The following is a 20,263-nucleotide window of genomic DNA, read 5'->3' as shown; positions in this document are numbered from 1 at the left end:
TTTCTTCCACCTATTAAAGGCTGGTCCTTGGACCAACAGGTTAGGTCAAGCTATCCACTTCCAGGTGAAGATAGTTCTTATTTAGGATATGACAACTCTAAAAAAGTATTTCCTACCTTTCCATAGCCTCCTTTACCAAGTACTCGAAGTAGCTCAAAACATTCTGGTCTTATTTTTTCTGGCCCTTTGTTCACACTAGTTTCTGAGATTTCAAATTTTTCACAATGTTCCATGCCACTGGGGAGAAAAACAAAACCAAAAGTCAACTGGCAAAAATGTATTTTCTTCATCATGTTCTCAGAAAGAAAAAGAGAAATGTAATAACCCTGTTAAGTAAAAATTGCACATTAAGAAATTTAGTAGCCAAACTCTGAACAGAGCTATATATGAAAATTATATGACAGCTCAGATTAAAGTGCTCTGACAATGACTATCAGATTTGCATTTTCTTTTATAAGCATCATATACTTTAAAAATGTGAGCAAATAAGTGAAAAAAGATTTATCAACCATGTGATATAAAAAAAAAAATTGCTTTCATACTTTGAATATTATGTAAGACAAAGTTTGGACTTTATGCTCATTTGGAAATCTGAGCAATATCCTGGGAGCTATCTAAAAATATCCAACCAAAAACAGTTTGGAACTATGCCCCCAAGTGACTCAACTATGCCTACCCTTTGGCCCAGCAATACCACTATGGAGGCTATAACCTAAAAGATTAAAGAGAGAAAGAATCTGTATGTATAAGAATATTTATAGCAGAGTGTGCTTATCAGTTGGAGAATGGCAGAATAAATTAGGACATATGAATGCAACAGAACATCATGGTATTATAAAAAATGATGAAGAGCACAGGTGCAGAAAAAACTATATCAAATGATGTAAGTGAAGTAAGCAGGACTAGGAGAACAATTTATATGATAATAACAATAGCATTATAAAGAAAAAAATTTTGAAATTATTTAAAAAATTGATCGATGGAAATAACAACACCATCTCCAAAGGGCTGATGAAAAAACATGCTCTTTACTTCCTGACATATGAATGATGAATAAGATGTACATTTTTGGACATGGCCAACATGGGAATCTGTTTTGCTTGACTATACATATATATTTGAGCAAAGGGTCTTGTTTTTCTTTCTTTCTTTTTTTTTTAAAGGACAGGGTTACCCCTCTACCCTCCCAAAAGAGAACACAGGAGTAATCACAGATGAATAGTGGAGTTTTTAAAAAACATGCTGAATATAAGTATCTGATGATACTTAAAAAGAAACCCAAGTTCTGCATGCTGGAGATCTACAGCTTCAGAAAGAATAGTCCTCTTTCTCTTATGCAATGTATACTGAAATGCTCATTTTATTTGGTTTAAATTCAGAATAAAAATAAAATGAAAAAAATTCAATCCCTTCTATGGTTGTAGGAGTAACTTTTTTTTTTAAACAATTAAATCCATTCATCTTTCCAAATTTGCTATTAGTCCAAAATAGGGACACCAAAAAGGTATCAATTTTGCCTAATGATCTAAATTAATTCTTCATGACTATTATGCTTGTATTACTATATCTTCTTAGTTCTGAACAGAAATCGACTACCCAACTAGCAGCATGTTCATTTTAACCAAACAGTTACTTGGCATTATGTATATATAGAGAAACATAAAGATATATTTTACTATAAGAATAACATAATGTACAACAAAAATTATTTAACTTTTCTATGGAACTTACATCACTTAAAAAAAAAAAAAAAATTAGGCTATGGAATGAATAACCCCCTAAAGTCATCTAATAGAGTACTGTGACATGGAACTGCCTGGAACAGTCCTAAGTTCTCAAAGGGTATATCAATAAGTTTTAAGCTAAGCATACAGTTCTGGTGATAGACGGTACCTCTAAGTCAGAGTTATCATTAGTTTTGACTCCAACTTGAACTTTCAAAGACCATTCACTAAGCCAAAGAGGCTATGGTGATAGTGTAAAGGGAGTAATACCCACATCAATTAAATAGATGCTTGATACCCTGATACAGAGGATATTCAAAACTTCACTTAAAAGAATAAAATTCTTAAAAAACAAAATGCTCAGCAACAGATTCTGAGAAATCTACATATATATCATAATATAACCCCCAAATTGTTTCTACTCAGCTATAGTAGCATCAGATTTAGCTTTTAAGTTCAATAAGCAGTCTACATATATAAGACATCTGACACTGACTAGAATCACTAACTAATGTTTGTTAAGAATTAATTACCTATAAAAGTTATCAGTTAGTAGAATTTTTAGAACAAACTTACATTTCATATGGTCCAACTCCCCCATGGTCCATGCTTTCACTTAATTGACCCTGAAAAAAAAAAGATCAATTTTTTTTTTTTTTTTTAAACACCATGGCTGTAAAATAATTTATGGCCAAGCACTTAAGAGAACTGAAAATTTCTGTGGTTTATTAGTAGTTGAACACAGTTATTTACAAAAACTTTTAGGAAACAGTTTATAGGGCATCAAAATGCTTTTCACAGAAAATTAACTAAGCATCAGAATTCCACAAGTACTATTGTGGAGATTCTATTTTTTAAAATAGTTGATAGCTGTTGAGACTGTTCCATCAGTAACTGGTAACAAATTATTTTAGAAATTGCCTAAAATTATGTTTCCTACCTGTTCAAAAAAAAGTATTTATTATTTGCATTTTGAAACTGAAATCACCATATTCCAAACAAAAAATACTAAATTGGCATAATATGTGAATTTTTCCTATGTGAAACACTCTCTTGTCACAAGCTAAAATAAGGCCAACCATTTTAAAATAGGGTCGTTTTTACAGTATTTTTTATTCTGGTTGGGGCAAAATTTAAAAGTTGTTGCAAGAGGACCAAATAGCTAACCCTAATATTCCATATCAAATTTATTAAGAATAGGTTACAAAATTACTTGATGATAGATGTTCTAATTATGAGGAAATTGCCTAAAGGCAATTAGGAATTTGATAGATTTTTAACATACTCCATTTGATTGTGAAACTGAAATCATGTCTGAAGGGTACATATAATACTAAGGATGAATCCATGATTATTCTTAAAACAATCAGGAGCATGACATCAGAATATAAAAGACAGTCAACTGACTATACTTATCTTTCTTGAAATGCAGGACAACCAATTTAGGTTAAAAAAAAAAAAAAATTAGTGTCACAGCTCTTTCTGAAAGACCCAATACCAGGAAAACAAATGCTATCCAACGATTTACTTTGCCAAGAAATTTAGTGTGAACAGGCCAGAATTATGGTTTCCTTAGAACGGCCTCTTCTGAGTAAAGCAAAGGTGTATTCAGTGGGGGCAATACAAGAAACTCACACTCTTTCTACTTACACATTTTTTCTTCCTTGGTTTGAAGACTTTTTAATCTCCACAACTATGAGTAAATCACCTATTGTGACGTAGTTGGTTTTAAGACAAAAGATTCTGACCATCTTTCAGAAGTAATGCAGCTGGTATTACATAATTCTGCTCTTCTCTGATGTTACTTTTATTCAGTTCTAAATTGAAGACCACAAAGTAGTTAACAAAGAACCATAATTTTGAAGCCTACTCTCCCGTTAAGATATACCCTGTGGCTGTATTTCATTTCCTGAGCTAGATGAATCTATATTACTACCTGTAGCTGCATATGTACTTGAAACTTTCTACAGTCGTATAGGACAAAATCATTTAAAACAAGTCATCCATTCCTAGTATCCATCAGAAACCCAGCTTTTTAGGAAGTTTCAAAATCAGAGAAAGACTTTCTAAATAACTATTAAAGTCTACATTGGCAATTTTCTTTCACATGAACTTCTTTATATTTCTGTGTTGTAAGGTTTTTCTTTGTAGGAGACCTAATTTTAATCCTGGCCTAACACTAATAGAAATAACAAAATTTACACTATAAATCTCACATGAATTTCTAATAACACTTGTAAACTTTGAAGTACTATGAAAATATAAGTTATAATTGTGATCTTCATTATGCTTCTATTTCTTACTTTCCTTATATATTACATAGCTGTTTTATTGGAATTCTCTTTTCCTGTATGACAAAGCCTAAATTTATCTCCCAATCACCACATAAAATACACTGTTTCAAACTGGCTTAACAGAATGACTTCTGTTTGCAAAAGTTCTTGTGTATAAAAATAAATACAGGCACATACACACTCTACAAGGTCCAATAAATTAGAATATAATCCCTAGAAAGTTAAATAATTTTAGAATGTCAGAAACTGGCATAAAAATAATATCCATTAAATCATTCTTTCTACTTAAGATACTTATTGTAGTTCCCTTAAAAATGAAACCTTATTAAGTCAGAATTATCCAAGGAATGAAGAAAGTCAATTTAATTTAATAGGAAACTTGAGTAAACATTTTTAAATGTAGTTTGTATAATTTTAATATTCAGTCCATAATTGTAAATTTAGATACTACAAAGTAATATTAATTAAAAAGTGATAAATTAATGAGAAAACAATTCCCAACAACCCCATTACTAATTATCGAGTCTCGACCCCTTTTCAAAGTGCACTGAAAGGCATCAGACATGAAAATCCTTCATTATAGTAATAATTTAGTAAATTAAATCTACTTTAAAAAAGATCTCTTACATCTTCAAATCAAAGACTCAGAAAATTAATTACTGATCTTAAAACTAGATTACTCATGGAACTTTCAAGTTTCAGAGAAAGAAATTTTCAATTTTTTACTAAGAATCTTAAGACCATCTAAATCCACTGCTCTGAACATATTACAAATTGAAAATCAGTATATACTCATATTAACTGTTTAATTTCTAATGTCTTTTCTAGTTTTATGTTCCTATAACAAACAGAAAAGTCAAATACTTTCATTAATTCTCACAATCTTCTGATAGAGAACTTTCCTTTAATTTCAATTTATTGTTCCAGATTACAGCCACTGACTAAAAATTCCATTGGACTTTTTTTATTGGGACACATACGTTCCTCATCTGTGTAGGGTGCTTACCTAAGAAGAAATTCCCTTGGCCAAATCAGAAAATAGCAAGTGGCACTGAGAGTTAAAAGTGATCAAAGTCACATGGCCAGAATGTGTCTGAGGCAGAACTGGAACACAACTGGTCCTGACCAATACTTTTTATCTGCTACAACAATGAGTTTCTCATTTATTAAAAGTTTTCAATTAAGTTTCCTTTTTATAGTTATTTAATTTCAGTCAGCAAAATAGCACAGTGAGTAGTGCTGGACTTGGGATCAGTAAGACCCAAATTCAATCCTAACTTAGATACTGTTATCCAAGCCAAAGTCATTTAACCTTGCAGCTTCCATTTCTTTTTTTGTAAAATGGGGACAAGAACAGCACCTATCTTACAGAGGTGTTGTGAGAATCAAATGATATATAAATGATAATTAAACATATATAAAGTACTTTATATCTCAAATTGTTGTAAAAATTGTGTACATGATAGCTATTATTATTTATAAATGTATAAATTTAGCCTATTATATTCATTCTTCTTTTAAAAATTCACTTAGTCTTCTAGGCATTGAAAAATGTACGTGAAAAGGTCTATGTGCCCACATATCTAGAAAGGTTTGTCTCATTCCAAAACAGGTTAAACTGATATCCCATAAAGAATGCTCCTACTAGTTATCTGACACTTCAAAATTTGCAGCATTGCACGCAGCAATGCAGCAAAATAACTGCATTTATCAATAAATCACACTTCAATAAAATGTAAAATGTTCCTTAGAGATCCCAAAGTCCAACAGTTTTTAGATGTGAAAGTCAAGGATCAGAAAGGTATAGTGGGTTGCTTTAGATGGCTAAAGTGGCAGAGTATGCACACTTGAAACGGAAATCTCTAGATTTAGATCTGATGTTCTTTCCACTACATCATTGCTGAGGGCAAAATGACTGCTAGCTGATTGGCAATAAGTGATGTTAACAAAGCTTAATTTTTCTGTATTCTGCAAGCTATCAGCATAAATTAGAAAATGTAGTTCAACAATACCACGAAACTATTCTAAAGTAAGTTTTTTGATAGAGAAATATATTAGTTTGAGTAGTAAAATTTTAAAAATATTTCACAGATGTAAAAGGAAAAGTAGGATAATCTCCTACAGTTTTAACTTAAGTTTTTTTTTCCAAATCTTTCCAAGTATAAAAATTTGTTGTTCAGTCATATCTGAATCTTCAAATTCAGACTCTCTATGGAACCCTTTGCTGTTTTCTTGAGAAAGACACTAGAGTGGGTTTGCCCTTTCCTTCTCTAACTCATTTTACAAATGAGAAACGGAGACAAACAACATTAAGTGACTTGCTTAGGGTCACAAACCAGTAAGAGTCTCAGGAAAGAACTGAATGACTTTAGGACTTTAGGAATCCTATCCACTGTACCAAGTAGCTGGCACATAGTATAAAAACCTAACATTTAAAAATAGATGATAAACCTACAAATCTAAAACTGTCAACTCAATTAAAAAGAATGCCATGTCAAAGAATATATAAGCACTGAGAATGCAGTTTCAGATGATATTTAATATACCATATGGTTTCAATAATATAAAAATCCAAGCACTAAGGTAATGTGTACATAGAATTAAAAGTCAAAAAATTTTGCAACAAATTACTCTCCCTACCAGACTACTTACTTCTCTAAAATATCTTTTAAGGTTTATTTCAACTTGACAATTCAACAGACATTTATTTTCCATGGAAAGAAATTTCATTTGTTTTAGAGAGGCTGTATGATGTTTGAAATGGGTTTGAAATTTACAAGACCTTGAGTTCAAGTACTGTTAATGATATATACTGGCTATGTGGTCAGGACAAATCAACATTGCTTTCTCTGGGCAGCTCTCATAAGACAAATTGGCAGTGAAGGAAATGACCTGCATGGTTAGAGGGAGTTTCCTCACTGATGCCAAGAGAAGAATAGGCCCAATCCTTATGCTTAATCCATTGCATTTACTTAGTGCCTATTAGTAAAAATGGGCTAAGGTACAAATTAACATGAAACAGTCACAGCCCTCAAGAAGCCTATAAATCCAAGAAAGGATAGGTGGAAAATTAATAGCTGGGGGCTAAGAGAAAGTAGGGAGAGGAACTTCATCTAAACTGAGCAGTAAAGGAGTGAAGGGCATTCCATCAAAAAAGATAGACTTAAGCAAATACACAGAAGATCAGCAAACATCGAGGAGCCTAAAAAGAAGCAATTGTTAAAATAAGTATGAAAAGGCAGTTTGAAACCAAAAGGCTTTAAAACCTCAAAGGAAGGGCTTGTGTTTTCTTCTAGAGGCAACAAAGAAACAGTAGCTTTTAAAGGAAAAGAATAACATGGTCAGATCTGTGCCTCAGGAAGATTATTTTAACAGTTCAATGAAAGACAAATTTGGAGAGGGTGGAAACTAAAAGCACTGACCAATTAAGAGACCATTATGATAGTCCACAAAAAAAAAAAAAAAAAAAAAAAAAAAAACTCAGAATTGATGTAATGTGCTGACTGAACAAAGAGAAGGGAACTGATCAAAGAGATGTTAAGAAAGAAAACTAATTAGATATCAGGGATGAGAAAATTAAAGATTACTTTTCAAGTTACAAAACTGAAACATGACACTATGAAGAGAAATAAAGAAGTTGAGGAAAATGGTAAATTTAGAGGATAAAAATGATTCTGATAAGAAAAGCATTATTTGGGGCAGCTAAGTGGCGCAGTGGATAGAGCACCAGCCCTGAATTCAGGAAGACCCGAGTTCAAATCTGGTCTCAGACACTTAACACTTCCTAGCTGTGTGACCCTGGGCAAGTCACTTAACCCCAGTCTCAGGAAAAAAAAAAAAAAAAAGAAAAGAAAAGCATTATTTAACTTCCCTTCTTTAGCATACTCAAAGTTCTTCATATAGAAAACATATAGGTATAAATATATATGGTATGCACATAGATGCATCATTTTTTATTAACATATCTTTTATATAAATATATACATGTATAAATATCATGGGGAAGGGGATCTTTTAAATCTGACATGTCAATGTCAGCTTGGTAACATGCAAATGTTACTATTGTCTGAAGAAATGAAAAAAGGCTTTGAGAAGTTAAATAGAATTCCAATGAACACAAGCAAAGTATAGCTAAATTACTCATTTCCCATATTATTCTCTATATTTAAACTTTCCTCTTTTTTTTTAAATTTTAAAAGGAAAATGGGAAATAGATCAGAACTTTCAATATCCAACTCATTAATATTTTAAAATCTTATATCTAAAGACCCAGGCTGATGCTTCATTAGGATGTGGTGGCTGATATCAGGTTCTATAAGTGTTAAAGTCTTACCAAGTTGGAAAAGACTGAGTAGACGAACAGTAAAAAAAAGAGAGATAATATAAGGCTATTCATTAAATCTGAAATTAAGTGATTATGTATATATATATATATATGTGTGTGTGTGTGTGTGTGTGTGTGTGTGTGTGTATGTGTATATGTATTCAAACACAGATATCTAACACTTAGCTATTACTATTATTAACAAATGTTCTTATAGAAACAGTCTATGCTTTGGAAATTTCATCACCAAAGCGTTAGCCAACAAAAAATGAATGATGTTGGCTATAGCAACTCACAAAACTGCATGCCAGAATTGGCTTAGGAATCTTCATAAGCTCTGGATTCTACTCTTGTCTCTGACACATACTAGCTGTAAGCAAATCACGTAATCTCTCAGGGTCCTAGGAAACTCAAACTATACGGTTTATATCTGCTGTAGCAGTAGGCATTTTTTCACAAGAGTTCTCTCCAGTTGATAAAATTACAAATTAAGTACAAAAACAAACCAAAAAGCCCACTCCGAATTAAGATCTGAAGGGGATACAACCTCTTCAATTTCCTCTAAGGTGTTCCCTACAGATGATGAAAGTACAGGCCAGAAGGGGGGGGAAAAAAAGTGTATATATTAAGGTATGAAGAGATCACCATGAAGGGAGGTGAGGTGGTTCCCCAAAAGATACTGAAGTATATAAGTACTAAAATATATAAAATAACTTGGACAATGAAATCTTGTTCTTAACTTTATCACTTTAGCTTTATCACTGATGTTCATTAGTCACCAACTCTAAAAAAAACCTTAAAAAACAATAATTAATCCTTAAGTCCAATCTAGCCTGGAAAAAGAAATATTACAAAAAGAACCATAACAGATTAAAACAAACTCTATTTAAAGTAAGCTAGAAAGTATTCCTACCATATAGTAAGGCCTGGAACCATCACTTAAGTCCCAGATAAGGCAATTTATTTTGGGGAAGCCAAATCACAGCTGTCGGCATTGTTTTCTCCACTCCCAAATCTCATCAGAAAACTGCACAAAACCTCTCTTCTTAGTGGCAGAGGGGAGAGGAGAATGGGGAAAAGGGGATCACAGTTCGCATAGTAAATAGCTATTAAACAATCATACCTTAACTCCTACCCCAAAACTCTGCAAGACGCAGGTCACCCTTCTTGAGCTGCTGCTGCAAAGCACAGCCAGCGGAAGAACTTTTCAGCTGTCATCCCAACAGCTGAGCCAGAGCTCGGCAGACGCCAAGTCACCAGGACGAGCACAAGGAGCGGGGACCCTAGGCTGCAGAGTAGCTCTCCACTCCAAGCAACCCCTGCCCGATCCCCCGCGGCTGTCTCCCAGACCCGCAGCTCCAGGGTCACCCTGAAGCTCGCACCACCCCCACCCCCCAGCTCCCCGCCGCTACAAACCCGGGGTCAGGAGGGGGGAGGGGGTGACCAAGGGCTCCGTGCACCTGCGCCCTTCTGCAACCACTACTACCTCGGGATTGGTCCTGCCGCGCCACCCGACTCCGCAGCTGGGCCCGTTGCTCAGCCGCTCGGCCGGCCGGCCGCCCTCCCTCCCGCTCCGCTCGCCCTAGCCCTAGCTCCAGCTTCCGGCTCTCGCCGCAGTCCGGGGCCCAGAAACGAGCCCCACTCCCGGGGCTCCAGCCTACCCCCCGGCCCTGACACCTCCACCCCACCCGGCCCGGCCCGGCCCGACTCAGCCCCCCGACCCCGGGCCTCACCCCTTCCTCCAGCTCATCCTCAGAGCCTGCGTCTTCCGGCTGGTCCAGGTCGATGTCAAAAACTCCTGCCATGGCCTCAGCTTCCCCGTCTCTGAAGTCTGGCGCTGGGTAAAATCCGTCCCGCCGCCGCCGCCGCCTCATGGGCCCGGACCCACCGCAGCCACCGCTGCCGCCGCCGCCATCACCAGCTGCCTGGTCTCAATGCGACTGCGCTCAAGCCCTAGGCTCACACGACAAATTCGGTCACCGCACATGCGCAGAACGTCCCATGAAGCCAAAGTATGGGCAACAGCCAAATTTAGCCCTTGCCCTGGGACCGAAGTAGAGATGTAGACATGCGCAAAAAGTCACCTGAAGCGAGAGTGTGAACTTAAGCGGGTATCTTTCCAATAAAGCATTTGATAAACTGCGTGTACATGTAACATTTCTGAAACTGATGAACCGAAATCAGAGCTTGCTCCTAATGTGGAGCCAGCTGAGGAAGAGACTGAGTGAAGGGCTCAAAGAATGGAACATGCGCACTCATTCTTACTAAGTCCGGACCGAGAACATGCGCAGGAGTTATGTTTTGGGAGGCATTAGTTGGTAAAAATGAGCATGCGTGATTTGAGAGCCGTTATTCTGGGATTAGTTAGGCTTCTCCGAGTGGCCTAGGTTTGGCACGCCTCCGAGCCATCGGTGAGTATGGGCTTAGGCCGGGGGTGGGTAGGCCCGAGGTGAAAGAACCAAACCCTGTGTGGCCTCAGTCGAAATGTTCTCGCGGAGAGTTATAGGGACTAAGGGCCCCGCCCCACTGAAACCGGCTTTTGCCTTTCTCTCCCTGGTGTTTGAACCCCTCCGCCGTGACGCGGAGCCCCTGCGACCCTTCCCCTCGGAGACGTTCGCCGCGGACAGAGAAGCGCGGCTGGCTTTTCAGGATTCAATTAACGTAGTCCGGGATAGTTAGACTAGGAGCCGGAAGGGGCCTGGGGCCACAGGGTCAACCTCCCGATTTTACTGGGGAGAAATCGAGCCCCAGAATGGCATGCGACTTGTTCAGCTCCCTCTCGGGTCGGAAGGTTGGAAGTCTCGGGACTCCAGATCCTGCCTTCTCGAGGGTATGCCTGTGGGATTCCCAAGTGGAATCCTCTGATGACGTCCATGAACCTGCCGTCCCCATCGCCCACATCCCCCGGAGAGCCCTGGAGGCTGGGGCTAGCCAGCCGGCCCGCTGCCTTTTTGTTTTTTTCTTTTTCTGGCCAAGTCCACGTGTATTTATTAAGGCATTATGCTAAACTCGGGGGACACAAAGAAAAGCTAGACCCTGGTCTCTAGGAATTCACGTTGTAATGCATGACATATAATTCCATCTACATATAATAGATAATACTTGGGAAGCATTCTCCAAAACAGCGTGCACCTACTTATATGGTATATGGAAGATCCGACCTTTTTTCACACACACAAAATGTTTTTTTTCTAGATGCCTCAAGTAGGCGCTTAGATGCAAGCCGAGGATGGACACAGTTACTCTCTTTCCCCATGCTTTTGTCAGTAGCTTCTTCTGAGGTTACCCCGGTTTTACGTGTATTTAGTTTGTATGCCCAACAAAGCCTGAGTGCCTTGAGAACAATATGGGGGGGAGGGGGGAAGATTTGTTTTTTTGGTTCTTTGTGCCCTCACCTCTGCACAGTATCTGGTTCTAAGGAGGCATTTGATAAATGCTAGTTTAACTGACTGAATTTTTCTTATAAGGGTTACTGTAGGTGCTAGGCACCTAAGCTTGGAAGAACAGTGAATTCCCCATATATATTTTATTTCAACTTATTGGTATTTTGCAATTGAGAAAAAGAAAACCGTTGCTTTGGGGGGAAATTGACAAGAGAATCTGATGTTCCAGACAAAGGAAGGAAGGCTTATCAAAAATTATTTTTTGGTATATTAATCCTTATTCATATTCACTTTTTGTTTTCTAAATATTTTTGCATGCTTAAAATACATCAATACATTTCTGCATTATTCTGAGAGCTTCTATGGAGAAAGAAACTGGCATTTGGCAACCAATTTGATCTGTGTGGTAGCTTAGAATGAGAAGTCAAGGATGATACCAAGATTGTGGTGTGACTGAAGTGACTAAAAGCTGAGTGACAGGAAGAATGGTGTTGCCCTTGACAATATAGGAAAGTTTGAAAGAAATATATATTAATAGGGAAAGATAATGAGTTTTGGTTTGTATATGTTGAGTTTGCAATACCTGTGGTATTTTACCACAAAAACAATGAAGTTTATATTCTAAGGTATGAAGAAGTTTCCATTTCATCCATAGAACTCATAGTGATGAAGACACATCTGATCTTTTGATATTCTTCAATACTTTAAAAAAGCAAGAACAACCATTAGACACCAGTTTTTAATGCAAGTAATCAATTATCTTCACCAACAAACTTCTGCCTCTAAACTCTGCACTCATTTACTAGAAGTTAGCATACTTCTCCTTATTACAGATTACAGAGATCCAGCGTGGCAATCAAGAAGACGTGGATTGACTCTTCCTTGTGAACCTGGATATGCCACTAAACTGTCCCTGGTAATTAACTCTGAAAGACTCTAAGTTGCAGAAGAGGTGACACTTGTATTGATATAGGAAGCTTTCTTCTTGGAAGTTCTCTACAGCAGAGAAAAGTTTCCTATAGCAAAGAATGCACACTTCCAATACAATATCATCCCATTTCATAAAGAGAAGACAACTTTTCTTTTAAAGAGAGAAAGAAATTATTAAAGACAACAAATACATTTTTGATGCTGTTTTTAGTACTCTCTCAATAATATTTAAGAATTTTGAAGTTGTTTTTCCTTTCAACTTTAAGCCTGAATGTTATCATTGTTATATAATATTGCTAAACATGTGATTACTTTGTGATGTGTATGTATGTGTTTTTATTAACCCTTGATGACAATATGTAGTTATTTTCAAAGACATGATTATTTCTTATTCTATTTTGTTTATTTTATAGGAAAAAGCTTGGTTACCATGTCAATAGTCACAATTCAACTTGGTCAGTGTGGCAATCAGATTGGTTATGAAGTATTTGATACTTTATGTAGAGACTTAAATAGTACCCAAGGATTCTGCTCTAAAAAGGAGAATGAATTATATCAGACATCTTGCAAAGAACATTTTTTTAATGAGGAAAAGAATGGAGGTATGTAATTAAGCTGGTGATGAACATTGAGAATAAACTCATTCTGTTTTTTTCCCCCTTTTACTAAATGTTGATCCTATAATACCAATTATCAAAAATAAGAGTTTTCCCTATTTTAGCATCTTAGAAAATGTCCAAAAAATCTCCCTATATACATTTTTACTTTTTTAAACATTGTATACATTGCATACAATGGATACTCAATAAATGTTTCAAAGAAAATTTAATTTAAAATTGGGAAGTTCTGTTTCAAAGTGAAAACTTTTAAATGTACTTTTTGTTATGAATGGTTCTGTGTTTTCATTTTTATATTGAAAGTGTTATGATAGAACTTTGGGCCTATACTGATATTGTCTTAAAAGGATATAGTTCTTCTTAATACATAAAGGTAGGGGGTGATTATTTACTTCTCAGATACATATCCTGTATATGTAACATTAGTTAAGTTACTGTTTCCTAACTGAGGCCCAGAGTAGATTCTATAAATTATCACTCTTGTGTTTAACTGGGAGTAACACCTGAACTTGTAAACTAATTGCACTAAATTACTTACATATAGTTTAAGCCTAGAAGCCTACTAGAAGAGAGCCTGTTAGATACTTCTATTTATATGCAAATACAAAAAATGGAATGGTCCAACCTATTTTCAAAGAGATTCTTAAGCAGAAAAATAAGTACCAACACATGTATTACTAAAAATAGTAAATACAGGGGGTTAGCTAGATGGGGCAGTGGAGAGAATGAGGAGGACCTGAATTCAGCTCCACCCTCAGATACTTAATACTTCTTACCTATGTGACCCTGGGCAAGTCATTTAACCTCAATTTCCTTGGAAAATAAATAAATATATATATACAATTGGAAATGCTAAAAATCAGCAATAGGAATGCTAAACAATGGGAATATGGGGGAAGCTAGTTGGTGAAATGAATAGAGGATTATCCCTGAAGTAAGGAGGACCTGAGTTCAAATTTGAACCCATATACTTAACACTTCCTTAGTTGTGTGACCCTGGGCAAGTCACTTAACCCCAATTGCTTCAGCAAAAAATAATAATAATAATATGAATAATGTTGATATCTTTTCTGCTTACCTGATTTTCATACCAGAGTGACAGATTCCTTTTTCTCTCTGGTCAAGTAAATTTCTACTCTGAATAAGCATGTGTAATTTATGATCTCAATTTATGATCCTTTCTGAAGATAACTTTTTTTGCATTTTGTTTTCCTTTTTTATATTCTAGTTCCAGTTGCCAGAGCATTGCTTATTGACATGGAACCCAAAGTGATCAGTCAAACACTATTAAAGGCTGCTCATTCTGACAGATGGAAGTATGGTCAACATTCACATTTCTGTCAAAAACAAGGTTCTGGAAATAATTGGGCATATGGGTAAGATTGATTTAATCAATTTCACTTGAATTACTGTTATGCAGTTAAAGAATCTAAAGAAATAATTAATTTGAAATTGTGGGCCCCAATCCCTCTAATTTTGTCCGCCTGAATTTTGGATTTCCTTCAGGGACTAATTTTACACTATTTCAAAGTCCGATTCTTTTTGTACAGCAAAACAATTGTTTGGACATGTATACATATATTGTATTTAATTTATACTTTAACATATTTAACATGTATTGGTCAACCTGCCATGGGGGAGGGGAGAAATTGGAACAGAAGGTTTGGCATTTGTCAATGTTGTAAAATTACTCATGCATATATCTGGTAAATAAAAACTATTAAAAAAGAAAGAAAGAAAGAAATTGTGGGCCCAATCAGTGAACAAATATTAAATGCATTAAAACAGAGCTCTTAATTTTAGACAGAAAGTAACAATCCTACTTTTACATTTGATGTCTAAGTTAAGAATTTCAGGTGATTTAAAAGGTTAGCAGTTTCTCCAGCTTCAAGCTTCTAGTGGCAAGGTAGGGAATAGGAACAGTTTGTTTGTAGCCTTTGGGTAAGAGAAAGAGAAACAGGTCTGGAGAGATTATAATAGAGAGGTATGATGAGATATAATAGGTATGGAATAAACATGGTTGGGAGCAATGAATCTGGTGCTTCCTGCTTGTTCAAAGCCTCCAGAAAAAAAAAATTTTTTTTTTTGTTCCCAGCTCTTTTTCGACCAGTTTCAGGATTTAGGTCACCTGCTTCCATTTCTCCTTCTGTATTCACCTTCTCTCTCTCCCTCCCTCTTCTTTCATTCTCTTTCCTTCATTTTTTTCTTTCTCCCACTCCCATCCCCCTTCTCTCACTCTTCTTCCCTTTTACCCTCCTCCCCTCTCACACTTTTTCTCTTTCCTTCCTTTCCTCCCTCTCCTCTTTCTCATTCATTCTCTCTCTCATTCTTTCTCTCTCTCATTCTCTCTCTCTCTCTCTCTCTCTCTCTCTCTCTCTCTCTCTCTCTCTCTCTCTCTCTCTCTCTCTCTCTTTTTCTGTCTCTGTCTCTTTTTCAAATCAGAAGACATTCCCAGGCTATTCTAGAACACAGTAGCAAAGTTTGAATGTTCTTGGGCAGATTACTTTTGAGTCTTAGTAAAAACAAAAACAAACAAACAAACAAAAAAAATAAGGTTATACTTTACAAAATAACCATGGTCTTCAAAAGAGATCTTTTATGAGTACAAAATAGCATATAAAGTGCTTCTTGTTCTGTTCCAGAGCCCTTGGAAATATAGAGGCCTCTGGAGATTTTTTCTAATGATTTTTGCTTTGAATAACAATTGGGAAATGAAGCTAAAAAATCTTGCTTATATCTCTAATCCTTTCTTCTATTTTTTCTCATTTAAACACTGGAGAATTGCAAAGTAATAGATTCTTATTGATTTCCAAAATTTTTAGAGAGATTATCTGGTTTAATCCATTCATGTTAGAGAAAAACTGAAGACTTCTGAAGCCCAGAGGGATTGTTGTGTGACCCAGATAGCAAGCAGCATTGCTTTGACCTTTGATCTTGTTTCTCAATTGCATGTGTGTTCTTACATGACTGGGGGATACACAGAAATCTAAAATAAAATCTCCATTTCTTTAAAAAAAAAGACTTGAGCTAGGAATTTCTCTTCACAGATGTAAGGATAAGGTAGGAATTCTAGAGTAAAAAACAAGATGAGATGGAGGAAATGATAAAGTCACGGTTGGGGATGCCATTGAACTAGACCAGGGAAGTAGAAACTTTTTTTCTTACAAAGCCCACTTACAAATGCCCATTTGGGTAATTATAACATTATTAGCAGTCCATACAAAATTATTAATTTAAAGAACTCAAGCAATGGGAGATTATTCAACCTATGCAAATGATTTCATGGGTTTTCTATGGCCCTAGAGCCAGAGGTTCCCCATCTTTGAACTAGACCAGCCAGTAAGGAGGAAAGAACATAATAATGATAGCTCTTACAAGTTGTTTTAAGGTTTGTATAGCTGTACCTATTAATACAGTGTTACTAGAATACTAAGTAACAATGAACTTTATCTGACTTTTAAATACTTTAAAATAAAGAGGCTGGATATTGTCAACCTGAATAACATATAGAGAGCTCTGGAAAGTTCTGTCTTAATACTATTAACTATATTAGCTTTTATATTGTAATTTCCCATTTAAGTTAAAATTTACTCAGATGTGTCTGTTCCTTTTTCTTTGTGTAGTTATAGTGTTCACGGGCCCAAGCATAAAGAATCTATCATGAATCTAATTCAGAAGGAAGTAGAGAAATATGATTCTCTAAGTGGATTTTCAACTATAATGAGTATGGCGGGAGGTACAGGATCTGGTTTGGGAGCCTTCCTCACACAGAACTTAAGAGATGCTTATCCAAATTCTTTTATAATAAATCAGATCATATGGCCCTATGGAACTGGGGAGGTAAGAACATAATATTGTAAAATGTATTCATTGAAAATTCTAGATTTGATTTTTTTTTTTAAGGAAGAGGTTAAGAAATTCTGTATCTGTTCATTCTCAATCTTCTTTAGAAAGTAATTCTTCTCTTCTAGTGGAAGCTAGGTGGCACAAGAGATAGAGCTCTGCCCCTGGAATCAGGAAGTTCAAAATCCTAAGTTCAAAATCCACTCTCTAACACTTACTAGCTGTGTGATCCTGGGCAAATCAATTTAACCCTGTTTGCCTCAGTTTTCTTATCTGTAAAATGAACTATAGAAAAAAATGGCAAACAAATCATTCTAGTATTTTTGCCAAGAAAACCCCAAATGGGGTCGTGAAGAGTTGAACACAACTGAAAGAACTTGACAACAACATTTCTTCTGGAACAATTGTATTAGCATGATTTGTTCATGAGTTAATTTCAACCTAGCTATGTCTGTTTCAAATTTTAATCAATGAAACTTGTATAAAAACTGAAATATCTGTAATTCTATTTTATGCCATAGGCTCATCTAAAAACATGGAATCTTAACACTTTAGAGGTAGAAGGAGCCTTAGAAATCAATGAATCTAACCTATACATTTAATCTAAGCAGACATTTAACAACTCCCTTGTAGAATTTATATGTAACCCAGTTTAGGATTCTCTAGGCTAATTAAATATCTCACAAAGGTTATTCAATCTGTTTCCCTGCATCTGGAAAGAACTATACATAAACTACTTAAAATAAAAGGGATGTCTTTATTTTTAAAGCTATGTAAGAACAGAGATCCTTTGGCTCTTCCCAGGAATCCTTTCTCATTTAATAAACATCACCAAGACAATTACTCAATTCTTTAAATTTGGCATTTATCTATAAAATCATAGTTCATAATTTTTTCACTACAGGTAAAATATGAACCATCTGCTATAAAGGAACGTCATGCAAACTCTGATTGAATTATCAATTCTTAATTTATCCAAGCAAAATAATTCAATTTTCTTGAGCCTTTTCTCATAGTTTCCCTTTCCTAATGTTTAAACAAAAAATGTTTCTTTTCTTTGGGAAAGGTATTCTATCTATCAATTCCTTAAGAATCTTTAAGTCTCTATACTGAGACAAGTCAATATAAGAAGTAATGTAGGAAAGAAGGAAATATACAATGAGATGAGGAAATCATTTTTGGCCATTTTTCTCATAGGTTATTGTCCAGAACTACAACTCAGTTTTGACTCTTTCTCATCTGTATCGATCTTCAGATGCACTTCTTGTTCATGAAAATGATGTGGTATATAAGATATGTGCTAAACTGATGAATATCAAACAGATCTCCTTCAGAGATATAAATCAAGTGATTGCTCATCAGTTGGGAAGTGTATTCCAACCTACCTACTCTTCAGAAGGCTCATTTCAGTACCGAAGAAATCTACTAGGTAATTTGATCACCATAAATGCTTATTTTTCAGCGAAAGGTCTTATATTTTTCTTGAGTACATCAAATGTACCCCTTCTTCTGTTCTAAGACATAAAAGTAGTACAAAGATAAATTTCAATTTCATCTTCTTTGGCAATTTTTTATTTGAATTCCATTGAGCCTCTTTTCTACTCTAACTAAATTTCTCTAAATGTTCTGGTTTTCCCTGATTGTATCTCTCCCTAAGAAATTTTAAGTGTTCTGTCTCCCTGTCCTCAATTAATGGGGCTAAGCGGGTTCCTTTGCTTCATTGCTAGTTAATACTTTTTGTCCCCCTATTATACAGTGGTCTGTCAGAAAGTTTTCTTTTGTACTCCAAAACTTATGCTTATACCATTTTTTCCCCATCCTTGTCTCCCTTGTTTTTCAGTTTCAGGACATTCTCTTTAAAGGATTTTTGGACCTGCACTCAGTTTCTTCCCCACCATGTCTTCTGACTTTATGCTACTTATCACCATAACACCGTAACTTCACAAATCTTTGATCATTTTCTGACCAGAGGACCTTCATGTTCACAGTTATCTTTTACTGTCAGCTTCCCCCTTGAAACTCAGTCATGGGAATAGTTTCATTTCCAAAATATAGAACTTTATGCTTCACAAATTTTCTCTCTTTTATTCCCTCTTATTGAATCTCATCTTTACACTACAACACCTATGATTTCTTAATCACTTCCTGTCATCCCAGTCTTTTACCACTACAGCATTATCTTCACTAGCACTCTAAAATTGCTTGCTTATTTGACCTTCCTTGCCAATGCTCAAGTCTAGGTAATTCTTACTTTGCAGATTTAGTCTACTACATATTTGTGCTATTTCAATCTCTGCTTGCCTATCACTGATATCAGCATTTGTATTCATCTTTTTACTAACTCCCTTTCCCATTTTCCATAGCAGCTTTTTCAAATTTTAAATTCTCCTCAGACTTATCAGTCCTATTCCTTACAAAAAATGACCTGCATTCCTACTTTATATAAAACTCAATTCCTCTCAAAGCTCAGAATTTCTCAGTCTTACTAATGCTTCCATCCAAACTGAAAATACAGAACCACTCTCCTTATAAAGAATAAATTCTCTACTTTAAAGTTTGTTCTATCAACAAGGCTTGTTCTACCCTTGTATCTTCATCATTGCTTTTTTGTTGGCTCTTTCCTTTCTACATACAAACCTGTACTGCTCTTTATAAAAAATAAAGTAAAAGATAAACTAGCTTCATTATACATTTCAACAATGATACTGTATGAGGATGTATTCTGATGGAAGTGGATATCTTCAACATAGAGAAGAGCTAATCCAATTCCAGTTGATCAATGATGGACAGAATCAGCTATACCCAGAGAAGGAACACTGGGAAATGAGTGTAAACTGTGAGCATTTTTTTTTGTTTTTCTTCCCAGATTATTTTTACCTTCTGAATACAATTCTTCCTTTGCAACAACAACACAACAAAATTCGGTTCTGCACATATATATTGTACCTAGGATATACTATAAGATATTTAATATGTATGAGAATGCCTGCCATCTAGGGGAGAGGATGGAGGGAAGAAGGGGAAAAATTTGGAACAAAAGGGAGTATAAGGGATAATGTTGTAAAAAAAAAAAAAAAATTACCTATGCATATGTACTGTCAAAAAATATTATAATTATGAAATTAATAAAAAAAAAGATAAACTATCT

At 35.5% G+C, this 20,263-nt stretch overlaps 2 protein-coding genes across 8 annotated transcripts in view; one reads left to right on the top strand and one right to left on the bottom strand.

Annotated features, from left to right (window-relative positions):
• Positions 1 to 10,294, bottom strand: part of RPS6KB1 (ribosomal protein S6 kinase B1) — a 30,235-nt gene extending 19,941 nt beyond the window's left edge. For 5 of the 6 annotated variants that reach the window (XR_012481268.1, XR_012481269.1, XM_074261972.1 and 2 more), the window contains exons 1-3: positions 10,076 to 10,294; positions 2,301 to 2,350; positions 117 to 237 (exon numbers count right to left, since the gene is read on the bottom strand). Coding sequence is in view for 4 of the 6 variants with exons in the window: in XM_074261972.1 (XP_074118073.1) it covers positions 117 to 237; positions 2,301 to 2,350; positions 10,076 to 10,216 (312 nt within the window). In the remaining 2 variants the exon portion in view is untranslated. Of the gene's footprint in view, positions 1 to 116; positions 238 to 2,300; positions 2,351 to 3,374; positions 3,542 to 10,075 lie in introns of those variants that run through there. The other variant, XM_074261974.1, reaches the window with a different exon arrangement.
• A 324-nt stretch (positions 10,295 to 10,618) lies between these two features.
• TUBD1 (tubulin delta 1) overlaps positions 10,619 to 20,263 on the top strand; it is a 30,717-nt gene continuing 21,072 nt past the window's right edge. Inside the window, exons 1-6 of one of the 2 annotated variants that reach the window (XM_074261976.1) lie at positions 10,619 to 10,753; positions 12,559 to 12,641; positions 13,069 to 13,257; positions 14,501 to 14,648; positions 16,896 to 17,112; positions 18,313 to 18,544. In XM_074261976.1, coding sequence (XP_074118077.1) covers positions 13,086 to 13,257; positions 14,501 to 14,648; positions 16,896 to 17,112; positions 18,313 to 18,544 — 769 coding nt within the window. In that variant the 5' untranslated portion in view covers positions 10,619 to 10,753; positions 12,559 to 12,641; positions 13,069 to 13,085. The remainder of the gene's footprint in view (positions 10,754 to 12,558; positions 12,642 to 13,068; positions 13,258 to 14,500; positions 14,649 to 16,895; positions 17,113 to 18,312; positions 18,545 to 20,263) is intronic. The other variant, XM_074261977.1, reaches the window with a different exon arrangement.

This window comes from Sminthopsis crassicaudata, chromosome 4 (genome assembly GCF_048593235.1).
Source record: "Sminthopsis crassicaudata isolate SCR6 chromosome 4, ASM4859323v1, whole genome shotgun sequence".
In the NCBI taxonomy this organism is placed as follows: domain Eukaryota; kingdom Metazoa; phylum Chordata; class Mammalia; order Dasyuromorphia; family Dasyuridae; genus Sminthopsis; species Sminthopsis crassicaudata.
This window is presented reverse-complemented; position numbering and strand designations above follow the sequence as displayed.